A 23,945-nucleotide genomic window follows, 5' to 3' on the forward strand; every position below is an offset into this window, starting at 1 on the left:
CAGTGCTCCTCCGGCACCTAGCACACACCCCAGCACGCAGTGGTAGGCGCTCCACGAACACTTACTTAAAGAAAATCAATCAGTCGTCGCCCGGCACTCCCTTTCCCTTCCGAAAAACAAATGGAATTTCTTAACTATTCCTTGTATGAGACTTCAGGCCTCACGCAGGGAGGGGGTCAGGAAACATTCAGGTTCTGATTGGAGGCCTGACGCCAAAGCACACTGACCCTCTGCCTTATGGGTATGACAGGTGTAACAAAGAAGACCTAGCAACACCCACCATCACTTCTTTGCGTGGGGGCAGGGAGCAAGGAAATCTTTCTGCCATCTCCCTCTTCCCACCTCCATTTCAGAGACTCTGAATCTGAGCTGCACGTTAGAATCCCCTGAAGAGTTTTACAAAATCTCTGAACCACACCCTGGATCAATTACAACGGAGGTGGGACCCAGGCTTGGGCGTTTTTTACAGCTCGCGGCCGGTTCCAGTGAGCAGCCAAGCTTGGGAAGTACGGCTGTCCTTACAGTCAATCAAACTGCCTCTTCGGTTCACAGTCGGCTGAGCCCTCTCCGCCCTGCCCGCGCCTTGGCTGCCGGCCGGGCCCTTCCATCTGTTCCGTGGCGGCCGCAGTCACTGCCGCTTGTCTTTCTAATCGTTCTTATCTCTGCATATTTATATGCAATGTTGTTACCCTGATTTAGAGGACTGGAACAAGACTTTTGCAAGATTTTATAACTCATGGCAACAAATGCACCTACATTTCCTTATAAGTGCACATGTGTTTGTGTGTATATATAGATATATTCTACCCAGAGTTTAACTTTGCTTTAGTTATTTCTTCGTGCTCAGAAAATTGTGTGAGCAGACTTCCTTCAGTTTCAACAGGAGGTGCCAGTTTATGAAGTTTGTGATGAATCTTTTTCCCCCTCTAGTGGTACTACAGGGCATGTCAGCTTTGTGCAAGAGGTTTCCTTTTCTCAGACTCCTAGCCAGCTTCTCAGTTCCCGACAGCATCAAAGGAAACCAACTTCAAGGGCTTTTGCTCTTTGCTGCTGCATTAGCTCCAGTGGTGCAATTTACCCTCATGAAAAAAAGAAGCCAGTGAGAGTGTAACTTACTCCTCAGTCTTTTTTTTTTTGGTCCTCCAAAAGACCTTCCAACAAGCCCAGTAAGAACAGTCCATTCACTTAGCAGCTTTGAGAACCTACATGCCAGGCACATGTGAGTGAAAAGAGCTGTATCATATGAAAGGATCTTTGTTGTTGCTGTTATTTTGTGTCAAAATATAAAATCTTAATATTAAGACAATAGTACAACATTGTGATTAACAGTTCAGCACTGGAACCAAACTCATTCCAATCCCAATTCCACATTTACTATCTAACTTCAGGCAAGTTATTAACCTCTCTATGCCTCAGTTTCCTTATCTACAAGTGGAGATGACAATAATACCCTTCTCATAGGGTTATAATTTAAACTACTGCTTGGCATTATTATCTTAATTGTGAAATGTTTCTTAACAGTCCTAATTTTACTCTAGAATGACCTGATTAAACATTCCTTTCTACCAAGCAATATATAGAACATTTTAAACTTCTTTATATGCATGTAGGGTACCACCGAGGTCTTCTGCATCTTTTCCCCAGGCCAGTGCACGGGCTTTTGTTTATTCCTGGCCTGAAGCCATTTCCTCATTGCTCCTGCTCCCCGCATCTCTCTTATCTAAACCATGGGGCAGCAAACTACAGTGGGGAGCCAAAATCCAACCCAATGTTTGTTTTTTGTCAATAAAGTTTTATTAGAACACATCTACACTTAACTTGCTTATGTATTGTCTGTAGCTGCTCTCATGCCACAATGCAAGATGAATGGTTTCAATAGAAACCATACAACCCATAAAGCATAAAATACTTACTATCTGGCCCTTTATAGAAAAAAATTTCTGTCCCTTGTCTACACTTTGAGTAATTCTAGATTTGTGCTCCCTGAAATATGTCTGAAGAACTCCAATTTAATTCTAAGGCATTCTTTCAAGACCTCTACAAGAGCCTGCCTTGCCACAAAACAATGTAAACAACTTTGAGCAACTAGAGTAGCTGACCCCATTCATTTCTTCAGCAGGCTTTTGTTGAACCTCTGATACTTGCCAGGGATTGTGCAAGACATCAGGGTAAAAACCATAGCCCTAACATTGATAAAGTCCAGTGGGTGAGATATAGTGCCTCAGATTTAGCTACAGGACAATGCATTTGAGGGCACAAAAAAAGACCATCTTTCCCTATAGAGGTGATCAAGAAAGACTTCCTAGAGAAGTCAATGCTTGGGCTGAGTCCAGGACAGTTAGCATTTTAGGTAGAGTACAAAGACAGAATCCTGAGAAATGAGCACTTTGGTGACAAAAACTCCAGGAGGACTGGAGTGCAGGCTTCTTAAAGAGGAATGAATAGAGATGATCATGTGGAGAGAGAAGGTGTGAGGTCCCCATCCATTACCCTCTTCTCTCTTGGGTGGCCCACCCAGTCTCCTTGGTAGAGCTTCTAGACAAACAAACCTCTCATGATCATTAATCCAAATGTTGGATTATCAAGGGGAGAGGAAATAACCCTTCATTCAAGAACGTTATACAGTCTGGGGAAGGAGGCAAATGTATAAGCAAATAATTACAGTGCAGTGTGCTAAGTACTAAAATAGAGGTTGATATGCAAGTGACTAACTACTTTGGAAGAATCACAGAAATTTCCATAAGAAAATTGACTTTAGAGCTGAGTCTTAAAGATATCATATGGGGCGCCTGGGTGGCTCAGTCAGTTAAGCATCTGACTTCAGCTCAGGTCATGATCTCATGTTTCATGAGTTCAAGCCCCACATCAGACTCAGTGCTGTCAGCATAGAGCCCACTTCAGATCCTCTGTCCCCTCTCTCTCTGCCTCTCTCTTGCTCATGCTGTCTCAAAAATAAATAAATATTTTTTAAATTTTTTTGAAGATATCATAGGATTTCAGGAAGAGGAAATAGCATATGCGAACAATTGAAGTTTATAATTGATTGAATGGTGTTTTGTGGCCCTGCAAGTTTTTGTTGTTGTTGTTGCTGGAACCTCAAGTTCCAAAGGCAGAGTGGAAGGGGATGGGGTGAGAGAAGTCGAGAAAGGCCAGTCCATAAACAGCATTATTATGATATACTAAGGAATTTGATGTTTACTTGACAGGCCATGAAAACCAATGAAGGATCTTAGGAAGGGGGAAAGATGTTCTTACTTTCACTTTGAAAGATTTATTCTTTCAAGGTTACAGTATTGCAAATCAAAAGGAGGGGACAGCTTTGGGAGCTATTAGTACATACTTGGTCTGTCCTTAACAAAGGCAAAATGAATGCCATCATCCTTCATATAAATTACTGGTTTCCAAAATATGTATGTTATTAAACATTCCCTCCACATTTATAAAACATATTGCCCGATTTTGAATTTTCATATCTCACCTTAGACCTCTTCAATGTTTTCATTTTCAACCTACAACAAAGACGGTTAAGAAAATCTATTTGTTGTCCAGGGGTGCTGGCTCAATCAGTGGAGCATGTGACTCTTGATCTCAGGGTTGTGGGTTTGAGCCCCATGTTGGGTGTATAGATTACTTAAAAAATAAAATAAAATAGGGGCACCTGTGTGACTTGGTGGAGCGTCTGACTCTTGATTTAGGCTCAGGTTATGGTCCCAGGCTCATGGGATCAAGCCCCAGATGGAGCCCCACGTGGAGCCCCATGTCAAGCTCCATGCTGAATGTAGAGCCTGCTTGTGATTCTCTCTCTCTCCCCCTCTGGCCCTCTCCCTTGCACATGTGGTCTCTCTCTCTCTAAAATAAAAATTAATTAATTAATTAATTAATTAATTAATTAATTAAAATTGTTAAAAGAAAATCTATTTGTTTCTATAATAGAAAACCTAATCCTTAATAGGTAAAATGGTTTTGTCACACTCACTGATGCCCTAGTAAATGCTTAGCAGTCCTAGACGGGAGACTGATTGTCTTCTGTAGTGTTTCAGTAGGGCCACATGATGATTATGCAAAGCTGAGTCAATGTTAAAGTTCTTAATAGGCTACACATTGTATCATTCTTTGGGGGAATTGCTTTCCCTCCAATGCTTTACTTACAGATTTGCCTAGTTTCATGTTTAGGAATTAAAAATTGGATTAATAATATTATTTCAATTATTTGAAAAGGAGGGATATATGCAGGGATGGACTGGAGCCAGCCTGTACTGACTTTCAGGAGCTGATTGTCACATTTTTAGGAATTTTGCTGGTTGTTAAATACAGTCATTATGAAAAAGTAAATTGTATAAACTCACAATAAAATAAATTATATTAAAAACAAAAGCAATACATATTCAACACTCACTACTTCCTAATCATTTTACAACATATTACTCTCTCTGTTCTTGAGTTATACACATCTATTGTGTCTCTATGGTGTAAATACGATTAATGATATAATATTGTACATCTCTTCCCAATTTCTTATTCAAGTGATGTCACATTGATAGCTTGAAATGAAGTATGGTAGGAGTATTTATACCATGGAAATGTGCAAATAGTACAAATCCAAATTATAAATATTGATCAAAATTATTAACAATGAATTTTCTTTTAATCTGGCTAGCTTATAAATGGTAAATTATGTAAATAAAATGATCTATGATCTGCTTAAAATATGACTAAGGGCTAGAGTGTAACACTGTCTGTTGAATGCTTTCAAATTGTTCTTCTGTTAAAATATTTGTGAAAGGTAAAGAGAAAAGCAACATTCAACTCTGAGACAAATTACCATAGAGAATTCACACAACTCCCTACAAAAAACAAGGGCAGGCCCCCATTAGGACAAAACAGATCATTCAGTTTGGAGGCATGTGGGTCCACCGCTGGGCAGCCATGCCACAGGCCACAAATGCCTGAGCTACAGTCGGTGGGAACACACTAACTCATGCCAAAGCTTGTCCCTCTGCGTGTAGGGTGGTTTCTACCACTATAGCCAAGAAAAATTGCCAAAGATCCCAGCCAACCTTGTCAACATCTCCAGAATTTATGCCATGGGAAACCAGGAGGTGATATGAAGGTGAGAACAGACAGATCTGGGTGGGATCCTGGCTTTGCCTCATACTGATTGCTTGTGTAGGGACAAGTCTTTGAATCTCAGTTTCCCTAAATACGAAAGGGAAATAAGAATATCTTTTCTTTTTATTTTTTTAATGTTTATTTATTTATTTCTGAGAGACAAAGAGAGAGTGAGCAGGAGAGGGGCAGAGAGAGAGAGAGAGAGAGAGAATCCCAAGCAGGCTCAATGCTGTCAGCAAAGACCTGATGCAGGGCTGGAACCCACGAAGCTGTGAGATCATGACCTGAGCCAAAGTCAAGAGTCAGAGGCTTAACCAACTGAGCCACCCAGGCACCGAGGGAAATTAAATAAAAATATGGTTTTTTTTTTATTTTATTTTTTAAAATTTACATCCAAATTAGTTAGCATATAGTGCAACAATGATTTCAGGAGTAGATTCCTCAGTGCCCCTTACCCATTTAGCCCATCCCCCCTCCCACAACCCCTCCAGTAACCCTGTTTATTCTCCATATTTATGAGTCTCTTATGTTTTGCCCCCCTCCCTGTTTTTATATTATTTTTGTTTCCCTTCCCTTATGTTCATCTGTTTTGTCTCTTAAAGTCCTCATATGAGTGAAGTCATATGATATTTGTCTTTCTCATACTGACTAATTTAACTTAGCATGATACCCTCCAGTTCCATCCACATAGCTGCAAATGGCAAGATTTCATTCTTTTTGATTGCTGAGTAATACTCCATTGTATATATATACCACATCTTCTTTATCCTTTCATCCATCGATGGACATTTGGGCTCTGTCCATACTTTGGCTATTGTTGATGGTGCTGCTATAAACACTGGGGTGCCTGTGTCCCTTCAAAACAGCATGCCTGTATCCCTTGGATAAATACCTAGTAGTGCAATTGCTGGGTCATAGGGTAATTCTATTGTTACCTTTTTGAGAATCTCCATACTGTTTTCCAGAGTGGCTGCACCGGCTTGCATTCCCAGGGAAATAAAAATATCTTAAGTGCTCTTGAAGACAAGACATCTAAAGTACTTCACATAACAAGTGGTAGTGTTATTGAAAACACAAACAACAACACCTAAAAACCACCTAGGTTGTGTAAGAATGATTTTTCCCTTTTTCCCACCCACCCAGGCGCCATTAGCTACTCTGACAGTTAGTAAAGAAGTGTCTGGGCTTTGGCTTAGCTTTTCTTTCAGTTTTATCCTTAATATTAATCCTTAATATTAGCCAGATTCACAGATATTTTCTTTTTCTCTTTCTTTCCTTTCTTCTCTTATTCAACAAATATTTCTTTCTACTGTGTATCAGGAACTGTGCAAAGCTCTGAGAACACAATGTTGAAGAAAAATGGTAGTAGTCACAGCCATAGTAGAAGTACTGGTAGTAACAATAGCTAACACTTACTGACCACTGACCATTGTGCAAAAGAGACCCAGCCCTGCTTTCATGTAGCTGACAATTTAGTGTGGGGAAACAGGTATTTAAAAAATAATTACGGCCAAAAATTTCAGAGAGTACATATTTCACTATTTTTTCTCCATTTTTTAATATAGGAGACTGAACCCCAACCAAATTTGGAAAAAAAAAAAAAAGGAACTAAAGCTAAATACTAAGAGGTTAAATTAAAAAAAATTTCCTTGGGCCACCTGGGTGGCCCAGCCGGTTAAGCATCCGTCTTCGGCTCAGGTCACGATCTCACAGATTGTGAGTTCGAGCCACACCTCAGGCCCTGTGCTGACAGCTCAGAGCCTGGAGCCTGCTTGGGATTCTGTGTCCCCCTCTCTCTCTGCCCCTCCCCCACTCACGCTCTGTCTCTCTCTCCCTCAAAAATAAACATTTAAAAAAATAAAATTAAAAAAATAAAAACAAAAAATATTTCCTTTACTTTCCTGTGAATAACTTTGCTTACATATTTTTGCAAATAAAAACAGATCAAAAAACCCTGAACAAAAAAGAGCTTGTTGGAGAAAATGTGGTAGAGAGAGGGAGAAAGAATATTATGGATAAATGATTCCAGAATAATTAGTGTGCAATTAATTTGAAGTTAATAATACAATTACAAGAAAGAGTTTGGGGCTTTTTAACCAGTAAAACAATTTGGATTCCTTGCAATGAGCTATCAGGATAGGTAATGAGTATTTTCTGTTTAAATCCTACATTTATTCCCAATCTTCCCACTTTCCACCGGGGGACAACAAATTTTGGTTTGCAGAGCCTAATTGACTAATTCCCAGCCTGGGATCCATGAGTGTGATAACGGGAGTCTATGAGCCATTTAATGGTTGAAAAAACACTGGCAGGCTTAACATTTACCTGCAATAAGGCTGCACAGACTCATTAAAATGTTATGCTTCTTTGATTTCTTTGGGAATAATATCAAGTTATTGCAGTAACTGGTTATCTTAGGCAACTTGGCTATTATGGCATCATGGGATTTATTGATGAAACATTGTTTTAAAACAAAGGTCCATGTTGGGGGAAGCACTGTAATAAAAGAGATCTCTGGTTCTGAAATCTTAGATCTCCAAGCTCAGTGTATGTGTGTTATGTCTGAAACAAAGGGAACGTGGCTGCCTAATGGAGCAGCATTCTGCAAAAGTAATTTATGAAACAGAATTTTCAAAAATGTCTATACAAAGGTACATTTCTCTAGAGAGAATAAGAGAGTTTTGCAGACACATCTGCATCTGAAATTGCATATAGGTACACAAAAGACCATTTTAACAACTTTTATATTTTTTAAGGAATGCAGTGTGTTATTTCTTAGACTTCCGAGGGTCACATAGGAAAGGCAGGATTGCATTTTAACTTTGATTTTAATTTGAGGTTTCAGTGAACACTAAAAAGGTATAACACTTAGTATTAAGTCTCTTTTTGTGTGTTTTTCTACTCTCAATGTGTGCATCCCATGAGATATTCTTAAATTGCCTACTATAATCTTGGACTTTTATGTTGCATTTCTGGAGGAGCCTAAAATAATTTGATGCATGACTTTTTTTTCCCCAGAGTTTCTCATGTTTATTAGCAAGCTATTTGGGTAACTTCTTTTAGCAAAGTTATGGAGATTAATATGGAATATGTTGCTTTTACAGGATTATGAAATTTCATGTTGCAAAACGGAAGTTTAAGGAAACATTACGCCCATATGATGTAAAAGATGTCATTGAACAATATTCTGCTGGTCATCTAGACATGTTGTGTAGAATTAAAAGTCTCCAAACACGGTAAGCAATAGAAATGAGATTTGTTGTGAAGGAATAGGGATAAAAACTATCTGAGAAGAACTTTTTGTAGAGAAAACTCTTGAATCTCATATTTCTAATTCATTTTCATGGATAACTGCACTTTTTCTTTTAACATAGATTTTTATTGAAGGCTGTAAATCAGGCATTAGAAGCCTCCAACGACAGTATACAGTATCTCAGTTTCCTCATCTGTACAAATGGGACTCATGTTAGTGCTTGCTTCATAGGGTTGTCATGAGGATTGAATGAATTAATACACATTAACTAAATGCTCAAAAAATGTTAATGGTTGTTGCTGATGTCATTTGAATAATTGCCGCTATTGTTGTTTTGTTATTCTCTAAATCCTAACCATCCTTCAAGAATAGTCTTTCTCCTTCATTAAACTTGACCCGACTATCTGGCCCACAAAACCAGACCTTTCCCTTCTCTGACCTCCTACAGCATTTAGAACTACTACAGAGCATAGAAACACTCACAATCTTGGTATACTGTGCCAGAGAATTGGGACTGAAAAACAAGGGGTTGGTTCCCATGTTGTTTCCTGGAGGCAAGTTTATTCCTCTTGTTCATGACTAAGACTGGCCTTTCTCTTCTTTAGTGTCCTGTACAGTGCTAGGTACACACTATCTCTCCGGTGAGCATCTTAGTGAGTGATTAAAAGAAATGAGTTCAATATGTTCCTCCAACTACATTTGATTGTGTTATCTTGAAGCCAGAATGTTCAGTCAACTCAGTTTTTTAAGAGTCTTGCTTCACTCTCAGGCACAAATTACTGGTGTTTGTGTTTGAAGAGTTCTTAAAACACAAGGAGAGAGTCTTAAACATTTGTTTTTATCCCACAGCACACTTAGCCCAGTGGGATATAATGCGCCCTTACTAAAACGCCTGTTCATCAATTATAGAAATCATAATTTGTTCATTCATTCATTCACTCATTCATTCATCCAGCAGGCAATTATTGAGTCCTGAATGTGTGCCAGGCACTATGGACATTCAGAGATTAATAAAATAATGACTTAGTCCTTGCAGAGCTTGCAGTATAATAGATTAGATATGACAGAAGGTAGGCACTGCCTGTATTTCTAGGCAGACAAAGCAAACGGGAATGTTGAGTCAGTACTCCTGATAATTCAGTTCTAACACACACACAAAAGAAGACAGTAATCCCCATTTCAGTTGATCAAGTCTCCTTGGAAATTGTTTTAATTCATTCTGTAGTCATGTTACAAATCTCTGCCTGTGTGGCCATGGTCTTCCAAGTCCTTTAATAGTACTATCTGTGGCTCCAAGCATTTTTATAAAGTTGAAATGCCACAGAATTTGTAGAACTAATCTTTACATTTCCAGCTCATGCAGTGTATATTCCCCAACTAGAATTCCAAAAGATGGAGGTGATCACTTTCTTATCTGCCTATCTCTCACATATGAGATGTACTGAATAATCTGTTCTATTAACATGAAATAATCATAATTATGATTTTGTAATTTTTTCAGCAAATTCAGGAAATGCCTGGTCAGAGATGGAAACAGACAAGTTATCTTGTAGTTTAGGACAATTTTGCCTCCAGAAGATAGCCCATAAGTGACTTCATCACCGACCGGAGTAATGAAAAAATTAATCTCGTGTGTAATTCTCATGTTAAGAAAATAAGCACATCAACTGGAATAAGATCATTTTTATTTCATCTTACATAAATTAAAGATAATCGTCTTTAATTTTTCTTTTCAAAACACTTCATTCTGGCCTAGGGCAATCTCCACCTTCAGCATTTATAATCAGATCTCCTCTTTCCTTGATAGTGTTGACCAAATTCTTGGAAAAGGGCAAATCACATCGGATAAAAAGAGCCGAGAGAAAATAACAGCAGAACATGAGACCACTGATGATCTCAGTATGCTCGGCCGTGTGGTCAAGGTTGAAAAACAGGTACGGTTCAACTACATTGGTTAACTTTTAAGTCAGAATATTTTTAATCAAAATGTTGGCAATTAGATGTATTTTAGTGATTAATGTATTTTAAAGACATAAAACCAAGAAAGAGTGAATGAAATTACATTTTTTGTGCATAGACAGTGTTCTCTAAAACACTTGGATTTCCACATAAGGAATAAAAAATTTCATCTCATCAATTAATACTTGAGGCAACTATAGATTTTCAACAGTAAAATAACAAAGATCTATTTTTCATTGTGTTTTGGTGGTTATCTTTTTCACTCTTTAAAAAACAGAACAAAACTTCATTGTAACTATCATGGTACATTGAAAGTTGCTAACCCTGAAGCTGTATCTTCTCATACAAAGATAATCGTCCAAACCAAGAAACAGACTCTTAACTAACTATAGAGAACAAACTGATGGTTACTTATGGTGGCCCGCAGGGGGCTGGGGGAGGGGGAGGGGCGAAATAGATGATGGGGATTAAAGAGTACACTTATGATGAGCACTGAGTAGTGTATGGAATTGCAGAATCACTACATTGTTCACTTAAAACTAATATAACACTGTATCTTAACTATACCGGAATTAAAATTAAAAACTTTAAAAAAAGACAACTGTCCAGAAATCAAACTGCTCCCCAGTCTAATCAAAAATATTTCAAGTATTAATTCTGAAGCATTTTATCCCTTTATTTTTATTTATTTATGTATTTTAATTTACATCCAAGTTAGTTAGCAGATAGTGCAACAATGACTTGAGGGGTAGATTCCTTAATGCCCCTTACCCATTTAGCCCATCCCCCTCCCACAACCCCTCCAGCAACCCTCTGTTTGTTCTCTATATTTAAGAGTCTCTTATGCTTTGCCCCCTGGTACCTTTATTTTTAAATTTGGAATCACCTACATTGATATTTAAGGTCTTGCTTTCATTATAGAAGTTCCTGACCAGACTGCAGTAGAGTCCCAGAATATTTCTTGGAGGAGGCTTAGCCAAAGGCAGCTTGATTGGGCTGGGAGTCTTGAAGTTGCTTTCTTACAGTGCTTATATGTTTTTTGAGAACATCAGTTGTCCATTTTAAAGAGTTAAGGGGGTGGGTCTTGGTAGAGATTATGTAGAAGCCAAATCATACCTCTCCTCTGAAATCATCCCTTGCCCCCACCACTGCTGACGTTCATTATACTCAATATTTAACTGTATTGAAACACCCTGACTGCACTTTTTAATTCTAGAAATGAAGCCCATTCTTATGACAGGTTATACTCATATGTAACCATTTTCCCCATTTTTAGGTGCAGTCCATCGAGTCCAAGCTAGACTGCCTACTAGACATATATCAACAGGTCCTCCGGAAAGGCTCTGCCTCTGCCCTCACTTTGGCCTCATTCCAGATCCCACCTTTTGAATGTGAACAGACATCTGACTATCAGAGCCCTGTGGATAGCAAAGACCTGTCCAGTTCCGCACAGAACAGTGGCTGCTTATCCAGATCAGCTAGTGCCAACATCTCTCGAGGCCTGCAGTTCATTCTGACGCCAAATGAGTTCAGCGCTCAGACTTTCTATGCGCTTAGCCCTACTATGCACAGTCAAGCAACACAGGTGCCAATGAGTCAAAGTGATGGCTCTGCAGTGGCAGCCACCAACAGCATTGCAAACCAAATAAATGTGGCACCCAAGCCAACAGCCCCAACAACTTTACAGATCCCGCCTCCTCTCCCAGCCATCAAGCATCTACCCAGGCCAGAAACCCTGCACCCAAACCCCGCAGGCTTACAGGAAAGCATTTCTGATGTCACCACCTGCCTTGTTGCCTCCAAGGAAAATGTTCAGGTTGCACAGTCAAATCTGACCAAGGACCGTTCTCTAAGGAAAAGCTTTGATATGGGAGGAGAAACTCTGTTATCTGTCCACCCCGTGGTGCCCAAGGACTTGGGCAAATCCCTGTCAGTGCAAAACCTGATCAGGTCAACGGAGGAACTGAATATACAGCTTTCTGGAAGTGAGTCAAGTGGCTCCAGAGGCAGCCAGGATTTTTACCCCAAATGGAGGGAATCCAAATTGTTTATAACTGATGAAGAGGTGGGTCCTGAAGAGACTGAGACAGACACGTTTGACGCTGTGCCGCAGCCTGCCAGGGAAACTGCTTTTGCGTCAGACTCTCTAAGGACTGGAAGGTCACGATCATCTCAGAGCATTTGTAAGGCAGGAGAAAGTACAGAAGCCCTCAGCTTGCCTCATGTCAAACTGAAATAAGTTCTTCATTTTCCTTCTAGCATAGCAGTTCCTTTAGCCAGACATATCATTGCATGAACTATTTCGAAAGCCCTTCTAAAAAGTTGAAATTGCAAGAATCAGGAAGAACACGAAAGAAAGTTTATAAGCCCGTTATCTTTTAATTGCATGAAAATGCATGTTAGGGATGGCTGAAATTCCAAGGTACATCAACATTAACCCACTCATTTAGTAATGTACCTTGAGTTAAAAATCCTGAGAAACCAAACACTGCTAATGCTTTGGGGTGTGTGAAAATGTCAAGATTAGGTCATTTAGAAGATTTGACTCTGTGTTTTGAAATTATGGGAGTAAACAACTTCAAATTTCAGGCGTTTCTGCTTTGTGATTAAATACAAAATACATTTTCAAAATTAGGCCATAATGTATATGTAAACACAATGGCTACCATCAACCGCTGCTAACAAGGTATCAAGGAAAGCAGAACTTGGGAATAATAATAGAAACGGCTGCTTATTTCAAGATATATTTACCAACCCATTCCTATCCAGTCATTTTATTATTAATGTAATTTGAATGTCAATCTGTGTGCTTTTGGTGATTTAACGCTGTGGCAAGCAATTTTGCACATCATTTTCATGTTGTTCTTTAGGACGAGAATGTTCTTCAGTTAGAAAGTGTGCAAATAATGAAATTCAGGGCCAGTGGGGCAAATAGACTATTTGATACATGTGAGTTCGTGGGAAGGTATTCCTCGATGGCTAAATCACCTTTATAAGTGGTCGACTTCTACACAAGCGAATACAATACGGATGAGTAGAAGGACCAGTGCGGCTGGGCTGATCTCTCTGCAATGGCGCCATCCCCGGCTTGCTGTAGTGTCAGAAACCATTGCCGCCGAATTGACAGGCAGGATCCTGGGGAATTAGACATTGGAGTGAGACTGAAACGGGAAAGGCTTGAAAAGAATCCAGACACAACACCAGGAAGTGGGTGAAGTTAATGAAAATAGCCTCACCCTCAGAGGGTAAAGAGAGGGAGAAAAACAAACCAAAATAGAAGAACTTGATCTTTTTAGAAAATGAATATTACTAGGGAATCTCAACTACCTAAACATCCCTTCGTCTTATATATAAACAGAGAATTTTGCAAGGTATTTATTTTTTAATACGCCCTGAATGTTTTTTGCTATTATGTAATACATTTTGCATACGGAAGGCTATAACTAAACTTCCTTTACTTTTTATACTGTAGCAAACATTTTCTATTCTCCCCCAAGAATGTTGCCCCAAATCTATAATTATTGGTTCCGTTTCTGGTATATACATTTACAGTTAGAAGCCAGGTACTCCTGGCTGGGTCTGCAAATCAAAACACTTAATCATATAGCCGCAGCAGCAAGGACCCAAGGGAAACAAAGTGAAAGATGCATTTACCAGAAAAGCAAGCCACGCTGACTGCTTGTTGGAAACCTCTCTAGCTGTCTCAGAACTTCAGCCAAGGTAATGGCATTAAAAAAAGCAAGGAGAAGCCAGAGAGCACTTCAGTTCAGTTAAACTCCAGCCACAGAAGGACTTATGAAAGGAAGAGTTTTTTTCCTTGGCAGATAATGCTCCTCCAAAAAACTTTCATCAGCCAGGAAGACAAAGCAGGGATAGCAACTGGCTGTCCAAAGGCAGGAGGAGGCCCTGAAATCCACCAGTCCTTCCCAACTGTCTCCCCCAACTGGCTTTCTCCACCCCTGACTCTCCTACTCTTCCTCTCCAATAACTTATCAATTCCCTGCCACTCCTTTGCTCCTGAACTTCACCAGGCCTTACCCAGTCTCCATCCCCAAGTAAGCGACTTCTCTGCTCTTCCTCAAATAGGCTTCTCAACCTTTTAAAACCCTTGCCCCTTTTGATAAGCACTGAAATTTTAAAAGCTTTCTCTTCTCAACCCACCTGGATTCTAGCATCCTCCCCTGGAGTGTATCATTCAGAATCTTCTTGGCTGCTGGAGACACACAGAAGTTAGGGTCTCAATTCTACACTCCAGTTAAAAAAGATTTTATCAAGCTTTTAAAGCAATTATTTTCATTTTTGAAGCACAGAATTTTAGTAAATTATTAAATGAAGTTTTTCACCTACTATGTCTCTGCTCAACCTGAAGTTGCGACACACTCTCCCAAAGAGGTTGGACACACACGCGCGCGCGCACACACACACACACACACACCATTCCTCTGACCTAAAGCCAGACACCTGCCATGCACTCTGCAGGCTCTCTCCAAATATCAGTCGAGGAAGAGGAGGGAGGCAGCAACTTTCAGGTAGCACTGATTCCTGGACATACTCTGTCCTGGGTCGAACCCCACTGGCAGCAGGAATTCTGAATGTATTGGGGACCCCTCCTTAGGCCTCTTTAGGCTTCAAACACAGTATTCATCCAGCATTGTTGAAGACTGAAGATTCAGAAACAAACCCTAAATGCATCACTGAGGTCTTAATCGTAGCAAAATGTGATAAACCATGATGTGAAAAACTTTTATACATTGAAGCCATGACCATTTTGTGTCTATCTTACTCTAGCACAAAAACTGTTGGATGTTAAAAGATAGTCGTGCTGTATGCAAACTGTAGGGTTTTGTCTGTTGTGCTACTCTCGACAGAGTTGAGAGGGGTCTCCCATTTACACTTAGCAAAGTCCCATTGGTCCATGCCAAATGGTGTCTTGAAGCACAATTTAGCTGAGCACTGAGCAGTCACATGCTCAGAAGTTTGTCTGCCTTCTTCAATATGTAGGGTTGATGAAGCTAACACGCACTAGCAAACATCCCTTCTATGAGGTTGACTAAAAATATTGCTGTGTCTGGTCTAAATGTTTGCATTTTGTTCAACTAAATTAATATCTGTAGGTTGCAAGTTTTGTTTTAAGTAAGACACTTTATTGAGTTTTTAAGTCTTTATCTCCTGTTCAAAGGTGCCTTTCTCACCTCCCATTGACTCAGTGATTCTGAAAGTTCATAATTTGCAGGTGAAACAAGTCTAATAGGAGGAAATCAGGCACAAAGTGACTAATTCTCATGCCCATTTGCAAAGCAAAACTACAAGAAAGGATGAAATCTGAGCAACTAAATTAACGGATCACTTCATTCAACCAGACTGAGAAAATGTCATAAACATTAATGTATCTCCCCAGAAGCTGATATTTTTTGCCTTAAATGACATGGTTGTGTTTTTGTAAGAGAAACTTAATATAATTATGTGCATTTTAAGTGAGCAGTTCTAAAAGTCAAGTATGACAATACAGTCGTCTGTTCCTGAAAACAAATAAATCAGGAACATCATACCCATCTCAAGCTATCATTGAAATGTAATTTCCTTTGCTCTCTTTTACTGGGATCATTTGTTTTAAAGTAAAACATTAAAAATATGTCTATAAACAGTTAGCGTGACTGTTTTTATCTGGAACTAACCGGTTGGTTCTGAACTCACTGAGCCCAGTGAGCCAAATGGGGTGTGTACAGATTTTGGACTAAAATATAAAAGTTCCCTTTCTGCAATGTGAGTGAAGAAACCATTGGTAATTTGGGGAGGGGGAGATTTGCAAATGTTTTTGAGGGTGTATCATAAGAAAATTAGGGGCGCCTGGGTGGCTCAGTGGATTGAGCATCTGACTCTTAGCTCAGTTCAGGTCTTGATCCTGAGATCATGAGTTCAAGCCCTATGTTGGGCTTGGCACTGGGTGTGAAGCCTACTTAAAAAATAAAAATAAAAAATAAGAAAAATTAATTTGATATTGATCAAAATTCAGGTAAGTAGTGCTTGTGTATTAACTAGACACATGTCACATGTGCTTTGTATTAACTCTAATAAAAGGGTTTGCTAAACAAGTGACAGGAAATCACTGGGAGACCAGGCAGGTGCCCAAAGCTGCAGCCCCTGGCTACCCAGAATTACCATTTTTAGCTTCTAGCCAGCAACACCATACCAAAGAAGGACTTGAAAGTGGGGGATGGGCATTGAGGAGGGCACTTGTTGGGATGAACATTGGGTGTTGTATGGAAACCAATTTGACAATATATTAAATAAATAAATAAATAAAATAGCCCATTCCTTCTATTCTCATAGGAATCTTGCACTAAGTATCCATGATTAATTCCAGCGGAATTATTTTAAAGGAAGCTCTGAATGTTAGGACTCTGGACTACAAGGTAACAAAGCCCTAACAGAAGCATTTGAGACAAGAGGAAGAAGGAAGAAGGAGTGTTATCCCGGAGAGCAAAGTGAGGGGACTTCCCACCACGGCTCTAATGAGACCAAACACGTCTATGCCTATTCTACCACCTTCTAGAGATGAGTGAAAATAAAACTGTGTACGGAACATGCCTGCTTGACCAACTTAAAAGTGTAAATCACTTCCAAACACGTTTGAACTTGTTTAGCACTACCTTTCACCCCCACCACTTAAAAGCAAAATTATACTTACGACAAATACTGTATCTTAACCATAGATAAAAACAGGTTCCCAGGGACACCTGCATGGCTCATTCAGTGAAGGATCCAACTCCTGATTTCTGCTCAGGTCATGATATCACGGTTTGTGAGTTTGAGCCCCACACTGGGCTCTGCACTGGTAGTGCCGAACCTGCTTGGGATCCTGTCTCTCTCTGCCTCTCTCTTTGCCCCTCTCCTGCTCTCTCCCTCCCTCTCTCTCTCTCTCTCTCTCTCTCTCTCAAAATAAATAAATAAATAAACATTAAAAAAAAATAGGTTCCCAGACCTTGGAAACTTTTATTAGTGTGGCTTTCACTGCTTCAAAAATGTGATGCAAGTAAAAATTGTTTTTAAAAACAATTTAATTTTAATTACAACAAGGCTTCACTTTCTAGCCCACCTAATTGCAAATTATACATTTCGAAGCAGAAATTTATCAGATGTATTGTGTGTAAACTATAGATTTATGCACTGCCATGGAAATTACAACACCACAAAACTGGTAAATGGCAAAATGTTTTTGTTCAAATAAATAGAAAATCCAGAGGTACACTGGTATGACTTACTTCTCTTTGCCCATGATTCACTTCATGTCTATCATAATTTTAAGTCTGGTGTGCTCTAGGAGAGACATCACGATCCTAGCATTCTCATATCCTGCCACAACATCTACACCTACTTTTTCAACCACATGCATTTTTTCTTATTTTTAGCGATGTTCATCTCTCCATTATTTGCTTCTTCTTCCTTCACCTACATTAGTGTGACTTCCTTCCTGGATTGCCAGTCCCTGCGCATCCCTGTGACCCCAAGTAACGAAGTATTCATGCGTCCCCTTACTGCCACTCATTCTCATGTGAGCCATGAAGACATCACACCAGAGACGCCTGGGTGGCTCAGTTGGTTAAGCTCTGACTCTTGATTTCGGCTTAGGTCATGCTCTCACATTCGTGGGTTCAAGTCCCATGTTGGGCACTGTGCTGACAGTGTGAAGCCATGTAATCCTTACCACATTACCACAGGTAATATATCCAGCAACACTCTGGATGAAACAACCTTAAATATAAGAACATTTTTGGGGTGGCTGGGTGGCTCAGTTGGTTATCTGCCTTCAGCTCAGGTCATGATCTCACGGTTCGTGAGTTCGAGCCCCACATCAGGCTCTCTGCTGTGCATGCAGAGCCTGCTTCAGATCCTCTGTCCTCCTCTCTCTCTGCATCCTCCCCTGCTTGTACACATTCTCTCTCTCTCAAAAATAAATAAATAAAAACCTTTTTTTTAAACTTTAAAAAAATATATAAGAACATTTTATTATCTAACACAGTTGAAGTCCAGAGGTAGGATGGCATAATACAGTTTGCCCAATTACATCTTCAAGGTTCCAGGTTCAACGTTTTTATCTCTACTGTCTTCCTTGTCAGGATAGTATTGATGATTCTTCTCTTGTCCACAAGATGGCTGCCAGAGGCAACTGCTGCCACACACACCCTTAATCACAGCCAACAGGAAAAGGGAGGAGGTGGGGAGCCTGCCACTCACCATGGAATACAAATCCTTTCCTGACACTTGATCAACCTAAAACAGGTCACATGTTCATTCCCTTTTTTGTGCTTTGCTTTGTTTTATTTAAATCCAAGTTAGTTAACATATAGTGTAGTATTGGTTTCCAGAGTAGAATTTAGCGATTCATCACTTACATATAACACCCAGCGCTCATCTCAACAAGTGCCCTCCTTACTGCCCATCACCCATGTAGCCCATCCTCTCTCCAGCAACCCTCAGTTTGTTCTCTGTAGTTAAGAGTCTCTATAGTTTGCTTCCCTCTCTTTTTTTTAATCTTATTTTTTCTTCCCTTCCCCTATGTTTATCCGTTTTGTTTCTTAAATTCCACATACGAGTGACATCATATGATATTCGTCTTTCTCTAACTGGCTTATTTCACTCAGCATAATACACTCTAGTTCCATCCATGTTGTTGCATATAGCAAGATTTCATTCTTTTTGATGGCTGAGTAATATTCCATTGTGTATATACACCACATTTTCTTTACCCATTCATCAGTCAATGGACATTTGGGCTCTTTCCATAATTTGGCTATTTTTGATAGGGCTGCTATAAACATTGGGGTGCATGTGCCCTTTTGAATCAGCATTTTTGTATCCTTGGGATAAATACCTAATAGTATAATTGCTGGGTCATAGAGTAGTTCTATTTTTAATTTTGGGGGGAAGCTCCATACTGTTTATCAGAGTGGCTGCACCAGTTTGCTTTCCTACCAACAGTGCAAAAGTGTTCCCCTTTCTCTGCATCCTCACCAACATCTGTTGTTTCCTGAGTTAATTCTTGAGGCTGGTAACAGTCACCAAGTATCTGCCCTGATTGGCTTGAGCCAATCACAACTCCCCTTTTGGAACTAGGGAGAAGGGACCCACAAAATCATAGTTCTATTGGAAGAAAAAATTTAGGCAAAATATATATTATATACAATATAAAATATAATAAATATATATATTTTCTGTCATACTATATAGTTATAGGTAGTTACTATTAGATGAGAAAACTAGTGCACTGAGAGATTACTAACTTGCTGAAGATCATAAAGCTTTTCAGTGGTAGAGCTCGGTTTAAATACTTGTAGTCTCACTCCAGGGTTTGAGATACTACTTTTTTTTTTTTTTAATATTTATTTTTGAGAGAGAGACAGACAGAACATGAGCAGTGGAGGGGCAGAGAGAGGGAATCACAGAATCTGAAGCAGGCTCCAGGCTCTGAGCTGTCAGCACAGAGCCCAACACATGGCTTGAACCCACAAACCATGAGATCATGACCTGAGCCAAAGTTGGACGCTCAACCAACTGAGCCACCCAGGCACCCCTGAGATACTAACTTCTACATTTTGTTTGTTTGTTTGTTTTTTTGTTTGTTTGTTTGTTTTTGAGAGAGAGAACGCAGAGGGAGGGGCAGGGAGTGAGGGAGACAGAGGATCCAAAGCAGGCCCTGTGATGACAGCAGAGAGCCAGATGTGGGGCTCCAACTCACAAAACATGAGATCATGACCTAAGCTGAAGTCGGTGCTTAACTGACTGAGCCACCAGGCACCCCACTTCTACATGATTAATATGTGAGTGTGCCCATACAGAAGTCTTTGGTGAACTGGATTTAGAGATCAGAATTACAGTCCCAAGAAGACAGAATGTTAATTTGATAATTCCTAGTGTGAAACTTAATTGAGGGAGAAAATAGTCTTTTTGCAATTGTCTTTTTTTGTTTGTTTATTTTGAGAGAGAGAGAGACAGCACATGCAGGGAAGGGGCAGAGAGAGAAGGAGTGAGAGAATCCCAAGCAGGCTCTGTGCTGTCAGTGAGGAGCCTGATGTGGGGCTCCATCCCACAAACCACAAGATCATGACGTGAGCTGAAATCAAGAGACAGACACTCAACTGACTGAGCCGCCCAGGCACCCTGAAATTGTCTTTTTTAATAAAAGCTTTCCTTCTACTTTGTGAGCCATTAATAGTTCAATTATCAATTAGAAAGTAAGCATAATGTTCCCTTTGAAAATAGTATGATTGGCTTTCTTTCCAGCCAGACTGTTTTTCTACTATGAACCTATTCTTACTTGTGTTTACAACTGGCCAAAAACTATGAAATTAACAAATCTTGAGGGGTTTAAAATAGACTCCAAATTCAACCACTCCCTAGCACTTCCACCACTGCACTGTATGTAGTCCAAGGCACCATCTTTCCTCACCTGCAATAGCCTCATTGTGAGATCCAGGCTGCTGGAGGAGGAGAAGTTCAAAGTGAGGACATGTTTAGCTTGTCATAATCTTGACTAGAGAGATCCAGCTGTGGATTTGCCATTCAGGAAAGTTCTAGAAAGGAGATTTAGGAAGGCTTATTGTCAATTTATTCATAGCTTAAAGGACTTCAGGATCTTTTGCTCCTGGAACACCCCATCACCACCCCCGAACATTTAGCAATCAAGGACAATGCCTGGGTACCTAAGGTTCTCCAGGCTGCCTGGCTGCCTACTTCAGCAGGCACTTGAAGTAGGACCAGTTTCTGTCTCCATTTAGACCCTCCACCACCACACACACACACACACACACAATCTCTTCATTTCTTCTCACATGAGCCTACCATTTTTTTAAAACGTTTATTTATACTTGAGAGAGAGAGGGAGACAGATCGCGAGTGGGGAAAGGGCAGAGTAAGAGGGAGACACAGTATCTGAAGCAGGCTCCAGGCTCCGAGCTGTCAAACCGTGAGATCATGACCTGAGCCAAGGTCGGACACTCAACCGATGGAGCCACCCAGACACCCCTCATTAGTTTACCTTTTAAAGTCCAGGGGAATGTTGGGGAGGGTCCCTTCTTTTCTTATTTTTTTTTTTAACATTTATTTTTGAGAGACAGAGCATGAGAGGGGGAGGGGCTGAGAGAGCAAGAGACACAGAATCTGAAGCAGGCTCCAGGTTCTAAGCAACCTGTCAGCCCAGAGCCCAATGCCGGCTCAAATCCACAATCCGTGAGATCATGACCTGAGCCAAAGTCAGACGCTGAACCGACTGAGCCACCCAGGAGCCCCAGGGTCCCTTCTTTTCTGGAAACCCCTGTCTTCATTCAACCTAGAAGAGCCTGACCAGGCTTCACGTGTGAGAGAAGCAGTTTGTGGGAGAGCTCTTTTCCGTTTCCTTCTCCAGTACTGGGCTGCATCTCTGGGAGTGAGCACAGGTGGCACATCATGGTTCTGAAGACCTCAGTGCTGGACCCGCCCAAAGCCCCTCCTGGGTCAGATAAGCTTATCCAAAGGAAAAAGACAGCACATCAGAGACTTTGTACATGGAGTCACTTACTTTATTGGAAGTGGAAGAACACTTTCTTCCATTTAGGAGACGTGTCTCAGACATATGCCTAGAAGGTCCAAGAGGAACAAGATTAGGTCATAAATTCAAACTTCTATCAATGCCATTTCTCACCAAAGCCAAAACTTTCCCTCACCTCCTAAATGCCAAGGGGAGATCAGTCCTTTATTACTAACAGAGTGAAATCTAATGGAATCTAGGACAACCAACCCATTGGTAGGGGAAGCCTGGGAAAGCCTGAGAGAGAGAGAGTCCCACCCACCCTCGTAGGCAGACTGGGCCCTGGCCCTGGCACTCTGGGGGAGATGGCCAGGTCGTCCTTGGTCAGGGCCTAGGTCCAGCCGAACTGCAGCATCTGAAGGTCTGTGGAGACAGAAGCAGGGCTCACAACTAAGACCCAGGGCAGGCCAGGACCCCCAAGGAGACATTAAGCAGTGTTACCCCAACCTGGGCCTTCCTGGCTGTGCCTATCCACACACCTCCCTGCTACCTTGCTGCAATTCCAGACTGAAGACCACCAAAATGGCTGTGGCTCCAGGGCACTATCGTTAAGGACTCACTGGAGTGCCTGGATTTCCGGCCACCCAAGCGATTCCTGAAGAAATCAAGATGCCGCACAGCTCTACAATTCAGCCAAGGACATTGACCTTGAGCCTGCCAGTCAGAGTCCCAGCTCCCCATGCTCCACATCATATCACATAGCCACTGCCTTGCCACAGGCAGTCCAACTATGGTGACGTGGGTCTGGCATGTGGCTATGAGCCAACCTTCCAGCTAAATGAGGGTGTAGCTGTGCACCTCAATTCAGTGAAGGTCTATGTCTAGGTGGCCTGCAACCAGAGGAGGGACGTGTGAACCTCCACCTCTAGGGGTGTGTGCTCTGGGACAGATTGTGGCAGAGTAGGGGAAGGTTGGAAACCGGGGAGGGGGCATGGCATAGACAAGAGCCACCCAACAAAGATGCACTCCTCCTGGTTCTCTTCCATGTCAAATACCAATGGAAGGGAAAAGTTCTCAGGAGATACTGTCAACCATGGCTTCCTGCTGCAAGCCCTCGTATCCTTGCCCTGAATTGCTCATACCTGGTTTGGAATAGGGGCAAGCTAAAATGACCTGTCAAAAAAGAACCTGGAAGAAGTCAGGATAGGCCCAGGACCTGTGCTAAATATTGGCACCTGAACAACCCCACATCTTGGACAGCCTTAGGGGAAGGGCAGCCCATGCCTACAACTCCTTTCAATAAAATCCATCCCAAGTAACTGTCTAATCGGAGCTTAATCCTTTCATGCCAAATTGTATTATCTCCTCCCTGCTTGCCTCTCTGATGTCCAAGAATCCAAAATTATCTTCATTCTAATTTCAAAGAAATTTTGGAGCATATCTACTGGGCATGAGTGAGGGCAGGGATTGAGGGATGGAAAACACTAGAACAGGAAGATTCCAAAATGGCCTCCCTAGATTTGGACAGGCACTGTTTTAGTTTGCTCACACTGCAAAATATTATAGACTGAGGTGGTTTATAAACAACAAGTACCGCGACGCCTGGGTGGCTCAGTCGGTTGGGCAGCCAACTACAGCTCAGGTCATGATCTCACGGTCTGTGAGTTGGAACCCCGTGTAGGGCTCTGTGCTGACAGCTCAGAGCCTGGAGCCTGCTTCCAATTCTGTGTCTGTCTCTGCCCCTTCCCTACTTGCTCTTTGTCTCTCTCTCTCAAAAATAATAAACATTAAAAGAAATTTTTAAACAAGTACTTATTTCTCACAGTTCTGGAGGCTGGAAAGGCCAAGATCATGGCACTGGCAGATTTGATATCCGGTAAGATATTACTGGTTCGTAGAAAGCCTTCTTTTCACTGTGTCCTTACATGGCTGCATGTCTGAAGGGGCACTCAAGCTTTCTGGGGCCTCTTTTATAAGGACATGAATCACGTTAATGAGGAGGAACTTTCCCAAAGGCCTCACCTCCTAATACCATCACCTTGGGGGTTAGGAATTCAATATGTGAATCTGGTGAGGCATGCAAGCATTCAGACCATAGCAGTTACTACCAGCCAACCAATG

At 41.0% G+C, this 23,945-nt stretch overlaps 1 protein-coding gene across 1 annotated transcript in view; it reads left to right on the forward strand.

Annotated features, from left to right (window-relative positions):
- Window positions 1–16,095, forward strand: part of KCNQ5 (potassium voltage-gated channel subfamily Q member 5) — a 515,760-nt gene extending 499,665 nt beyond the window's left edge. The window contains exons 11-13 of the mRNA XM_042939160.1: window positions 8,214–8,345; window positions 10,170–10,296; window positions 11,598–16,095. Of these exons, the coding sequence (XP_042795094.1) occupies window positions 8,214–8,345; window positions 10,170–10,296; window positions 11,598–12,560 (1,222 nt within the window). The 3' untranslated portion in view covers window positions 12,561–16,095. The remainder of the gene's footprint in view (window positions 1–8,213; window positions 8,346–10,169; window positions 10,297–11,597) is intronic.
- The last annotated feature ends 7,850 nt before the right edge of the window (window positions 16,096–23,945 follow it).

The sequence above is a fragment of the Panthera leo genome, chromosome B2 (genome assembly GCF_018350215.1).
Source record: "Panthera leo isolate Ple1 chromosome B2, P.leo_Ple1_pat1.1, whole genome shotgun sequence".
In the NCBI taxonomy this organism is placed as follows: Eukaryota; Metazoa; Chordata; class Mammalia; order Carnivora; family Felidae; genus Panthera; species Panthera leo.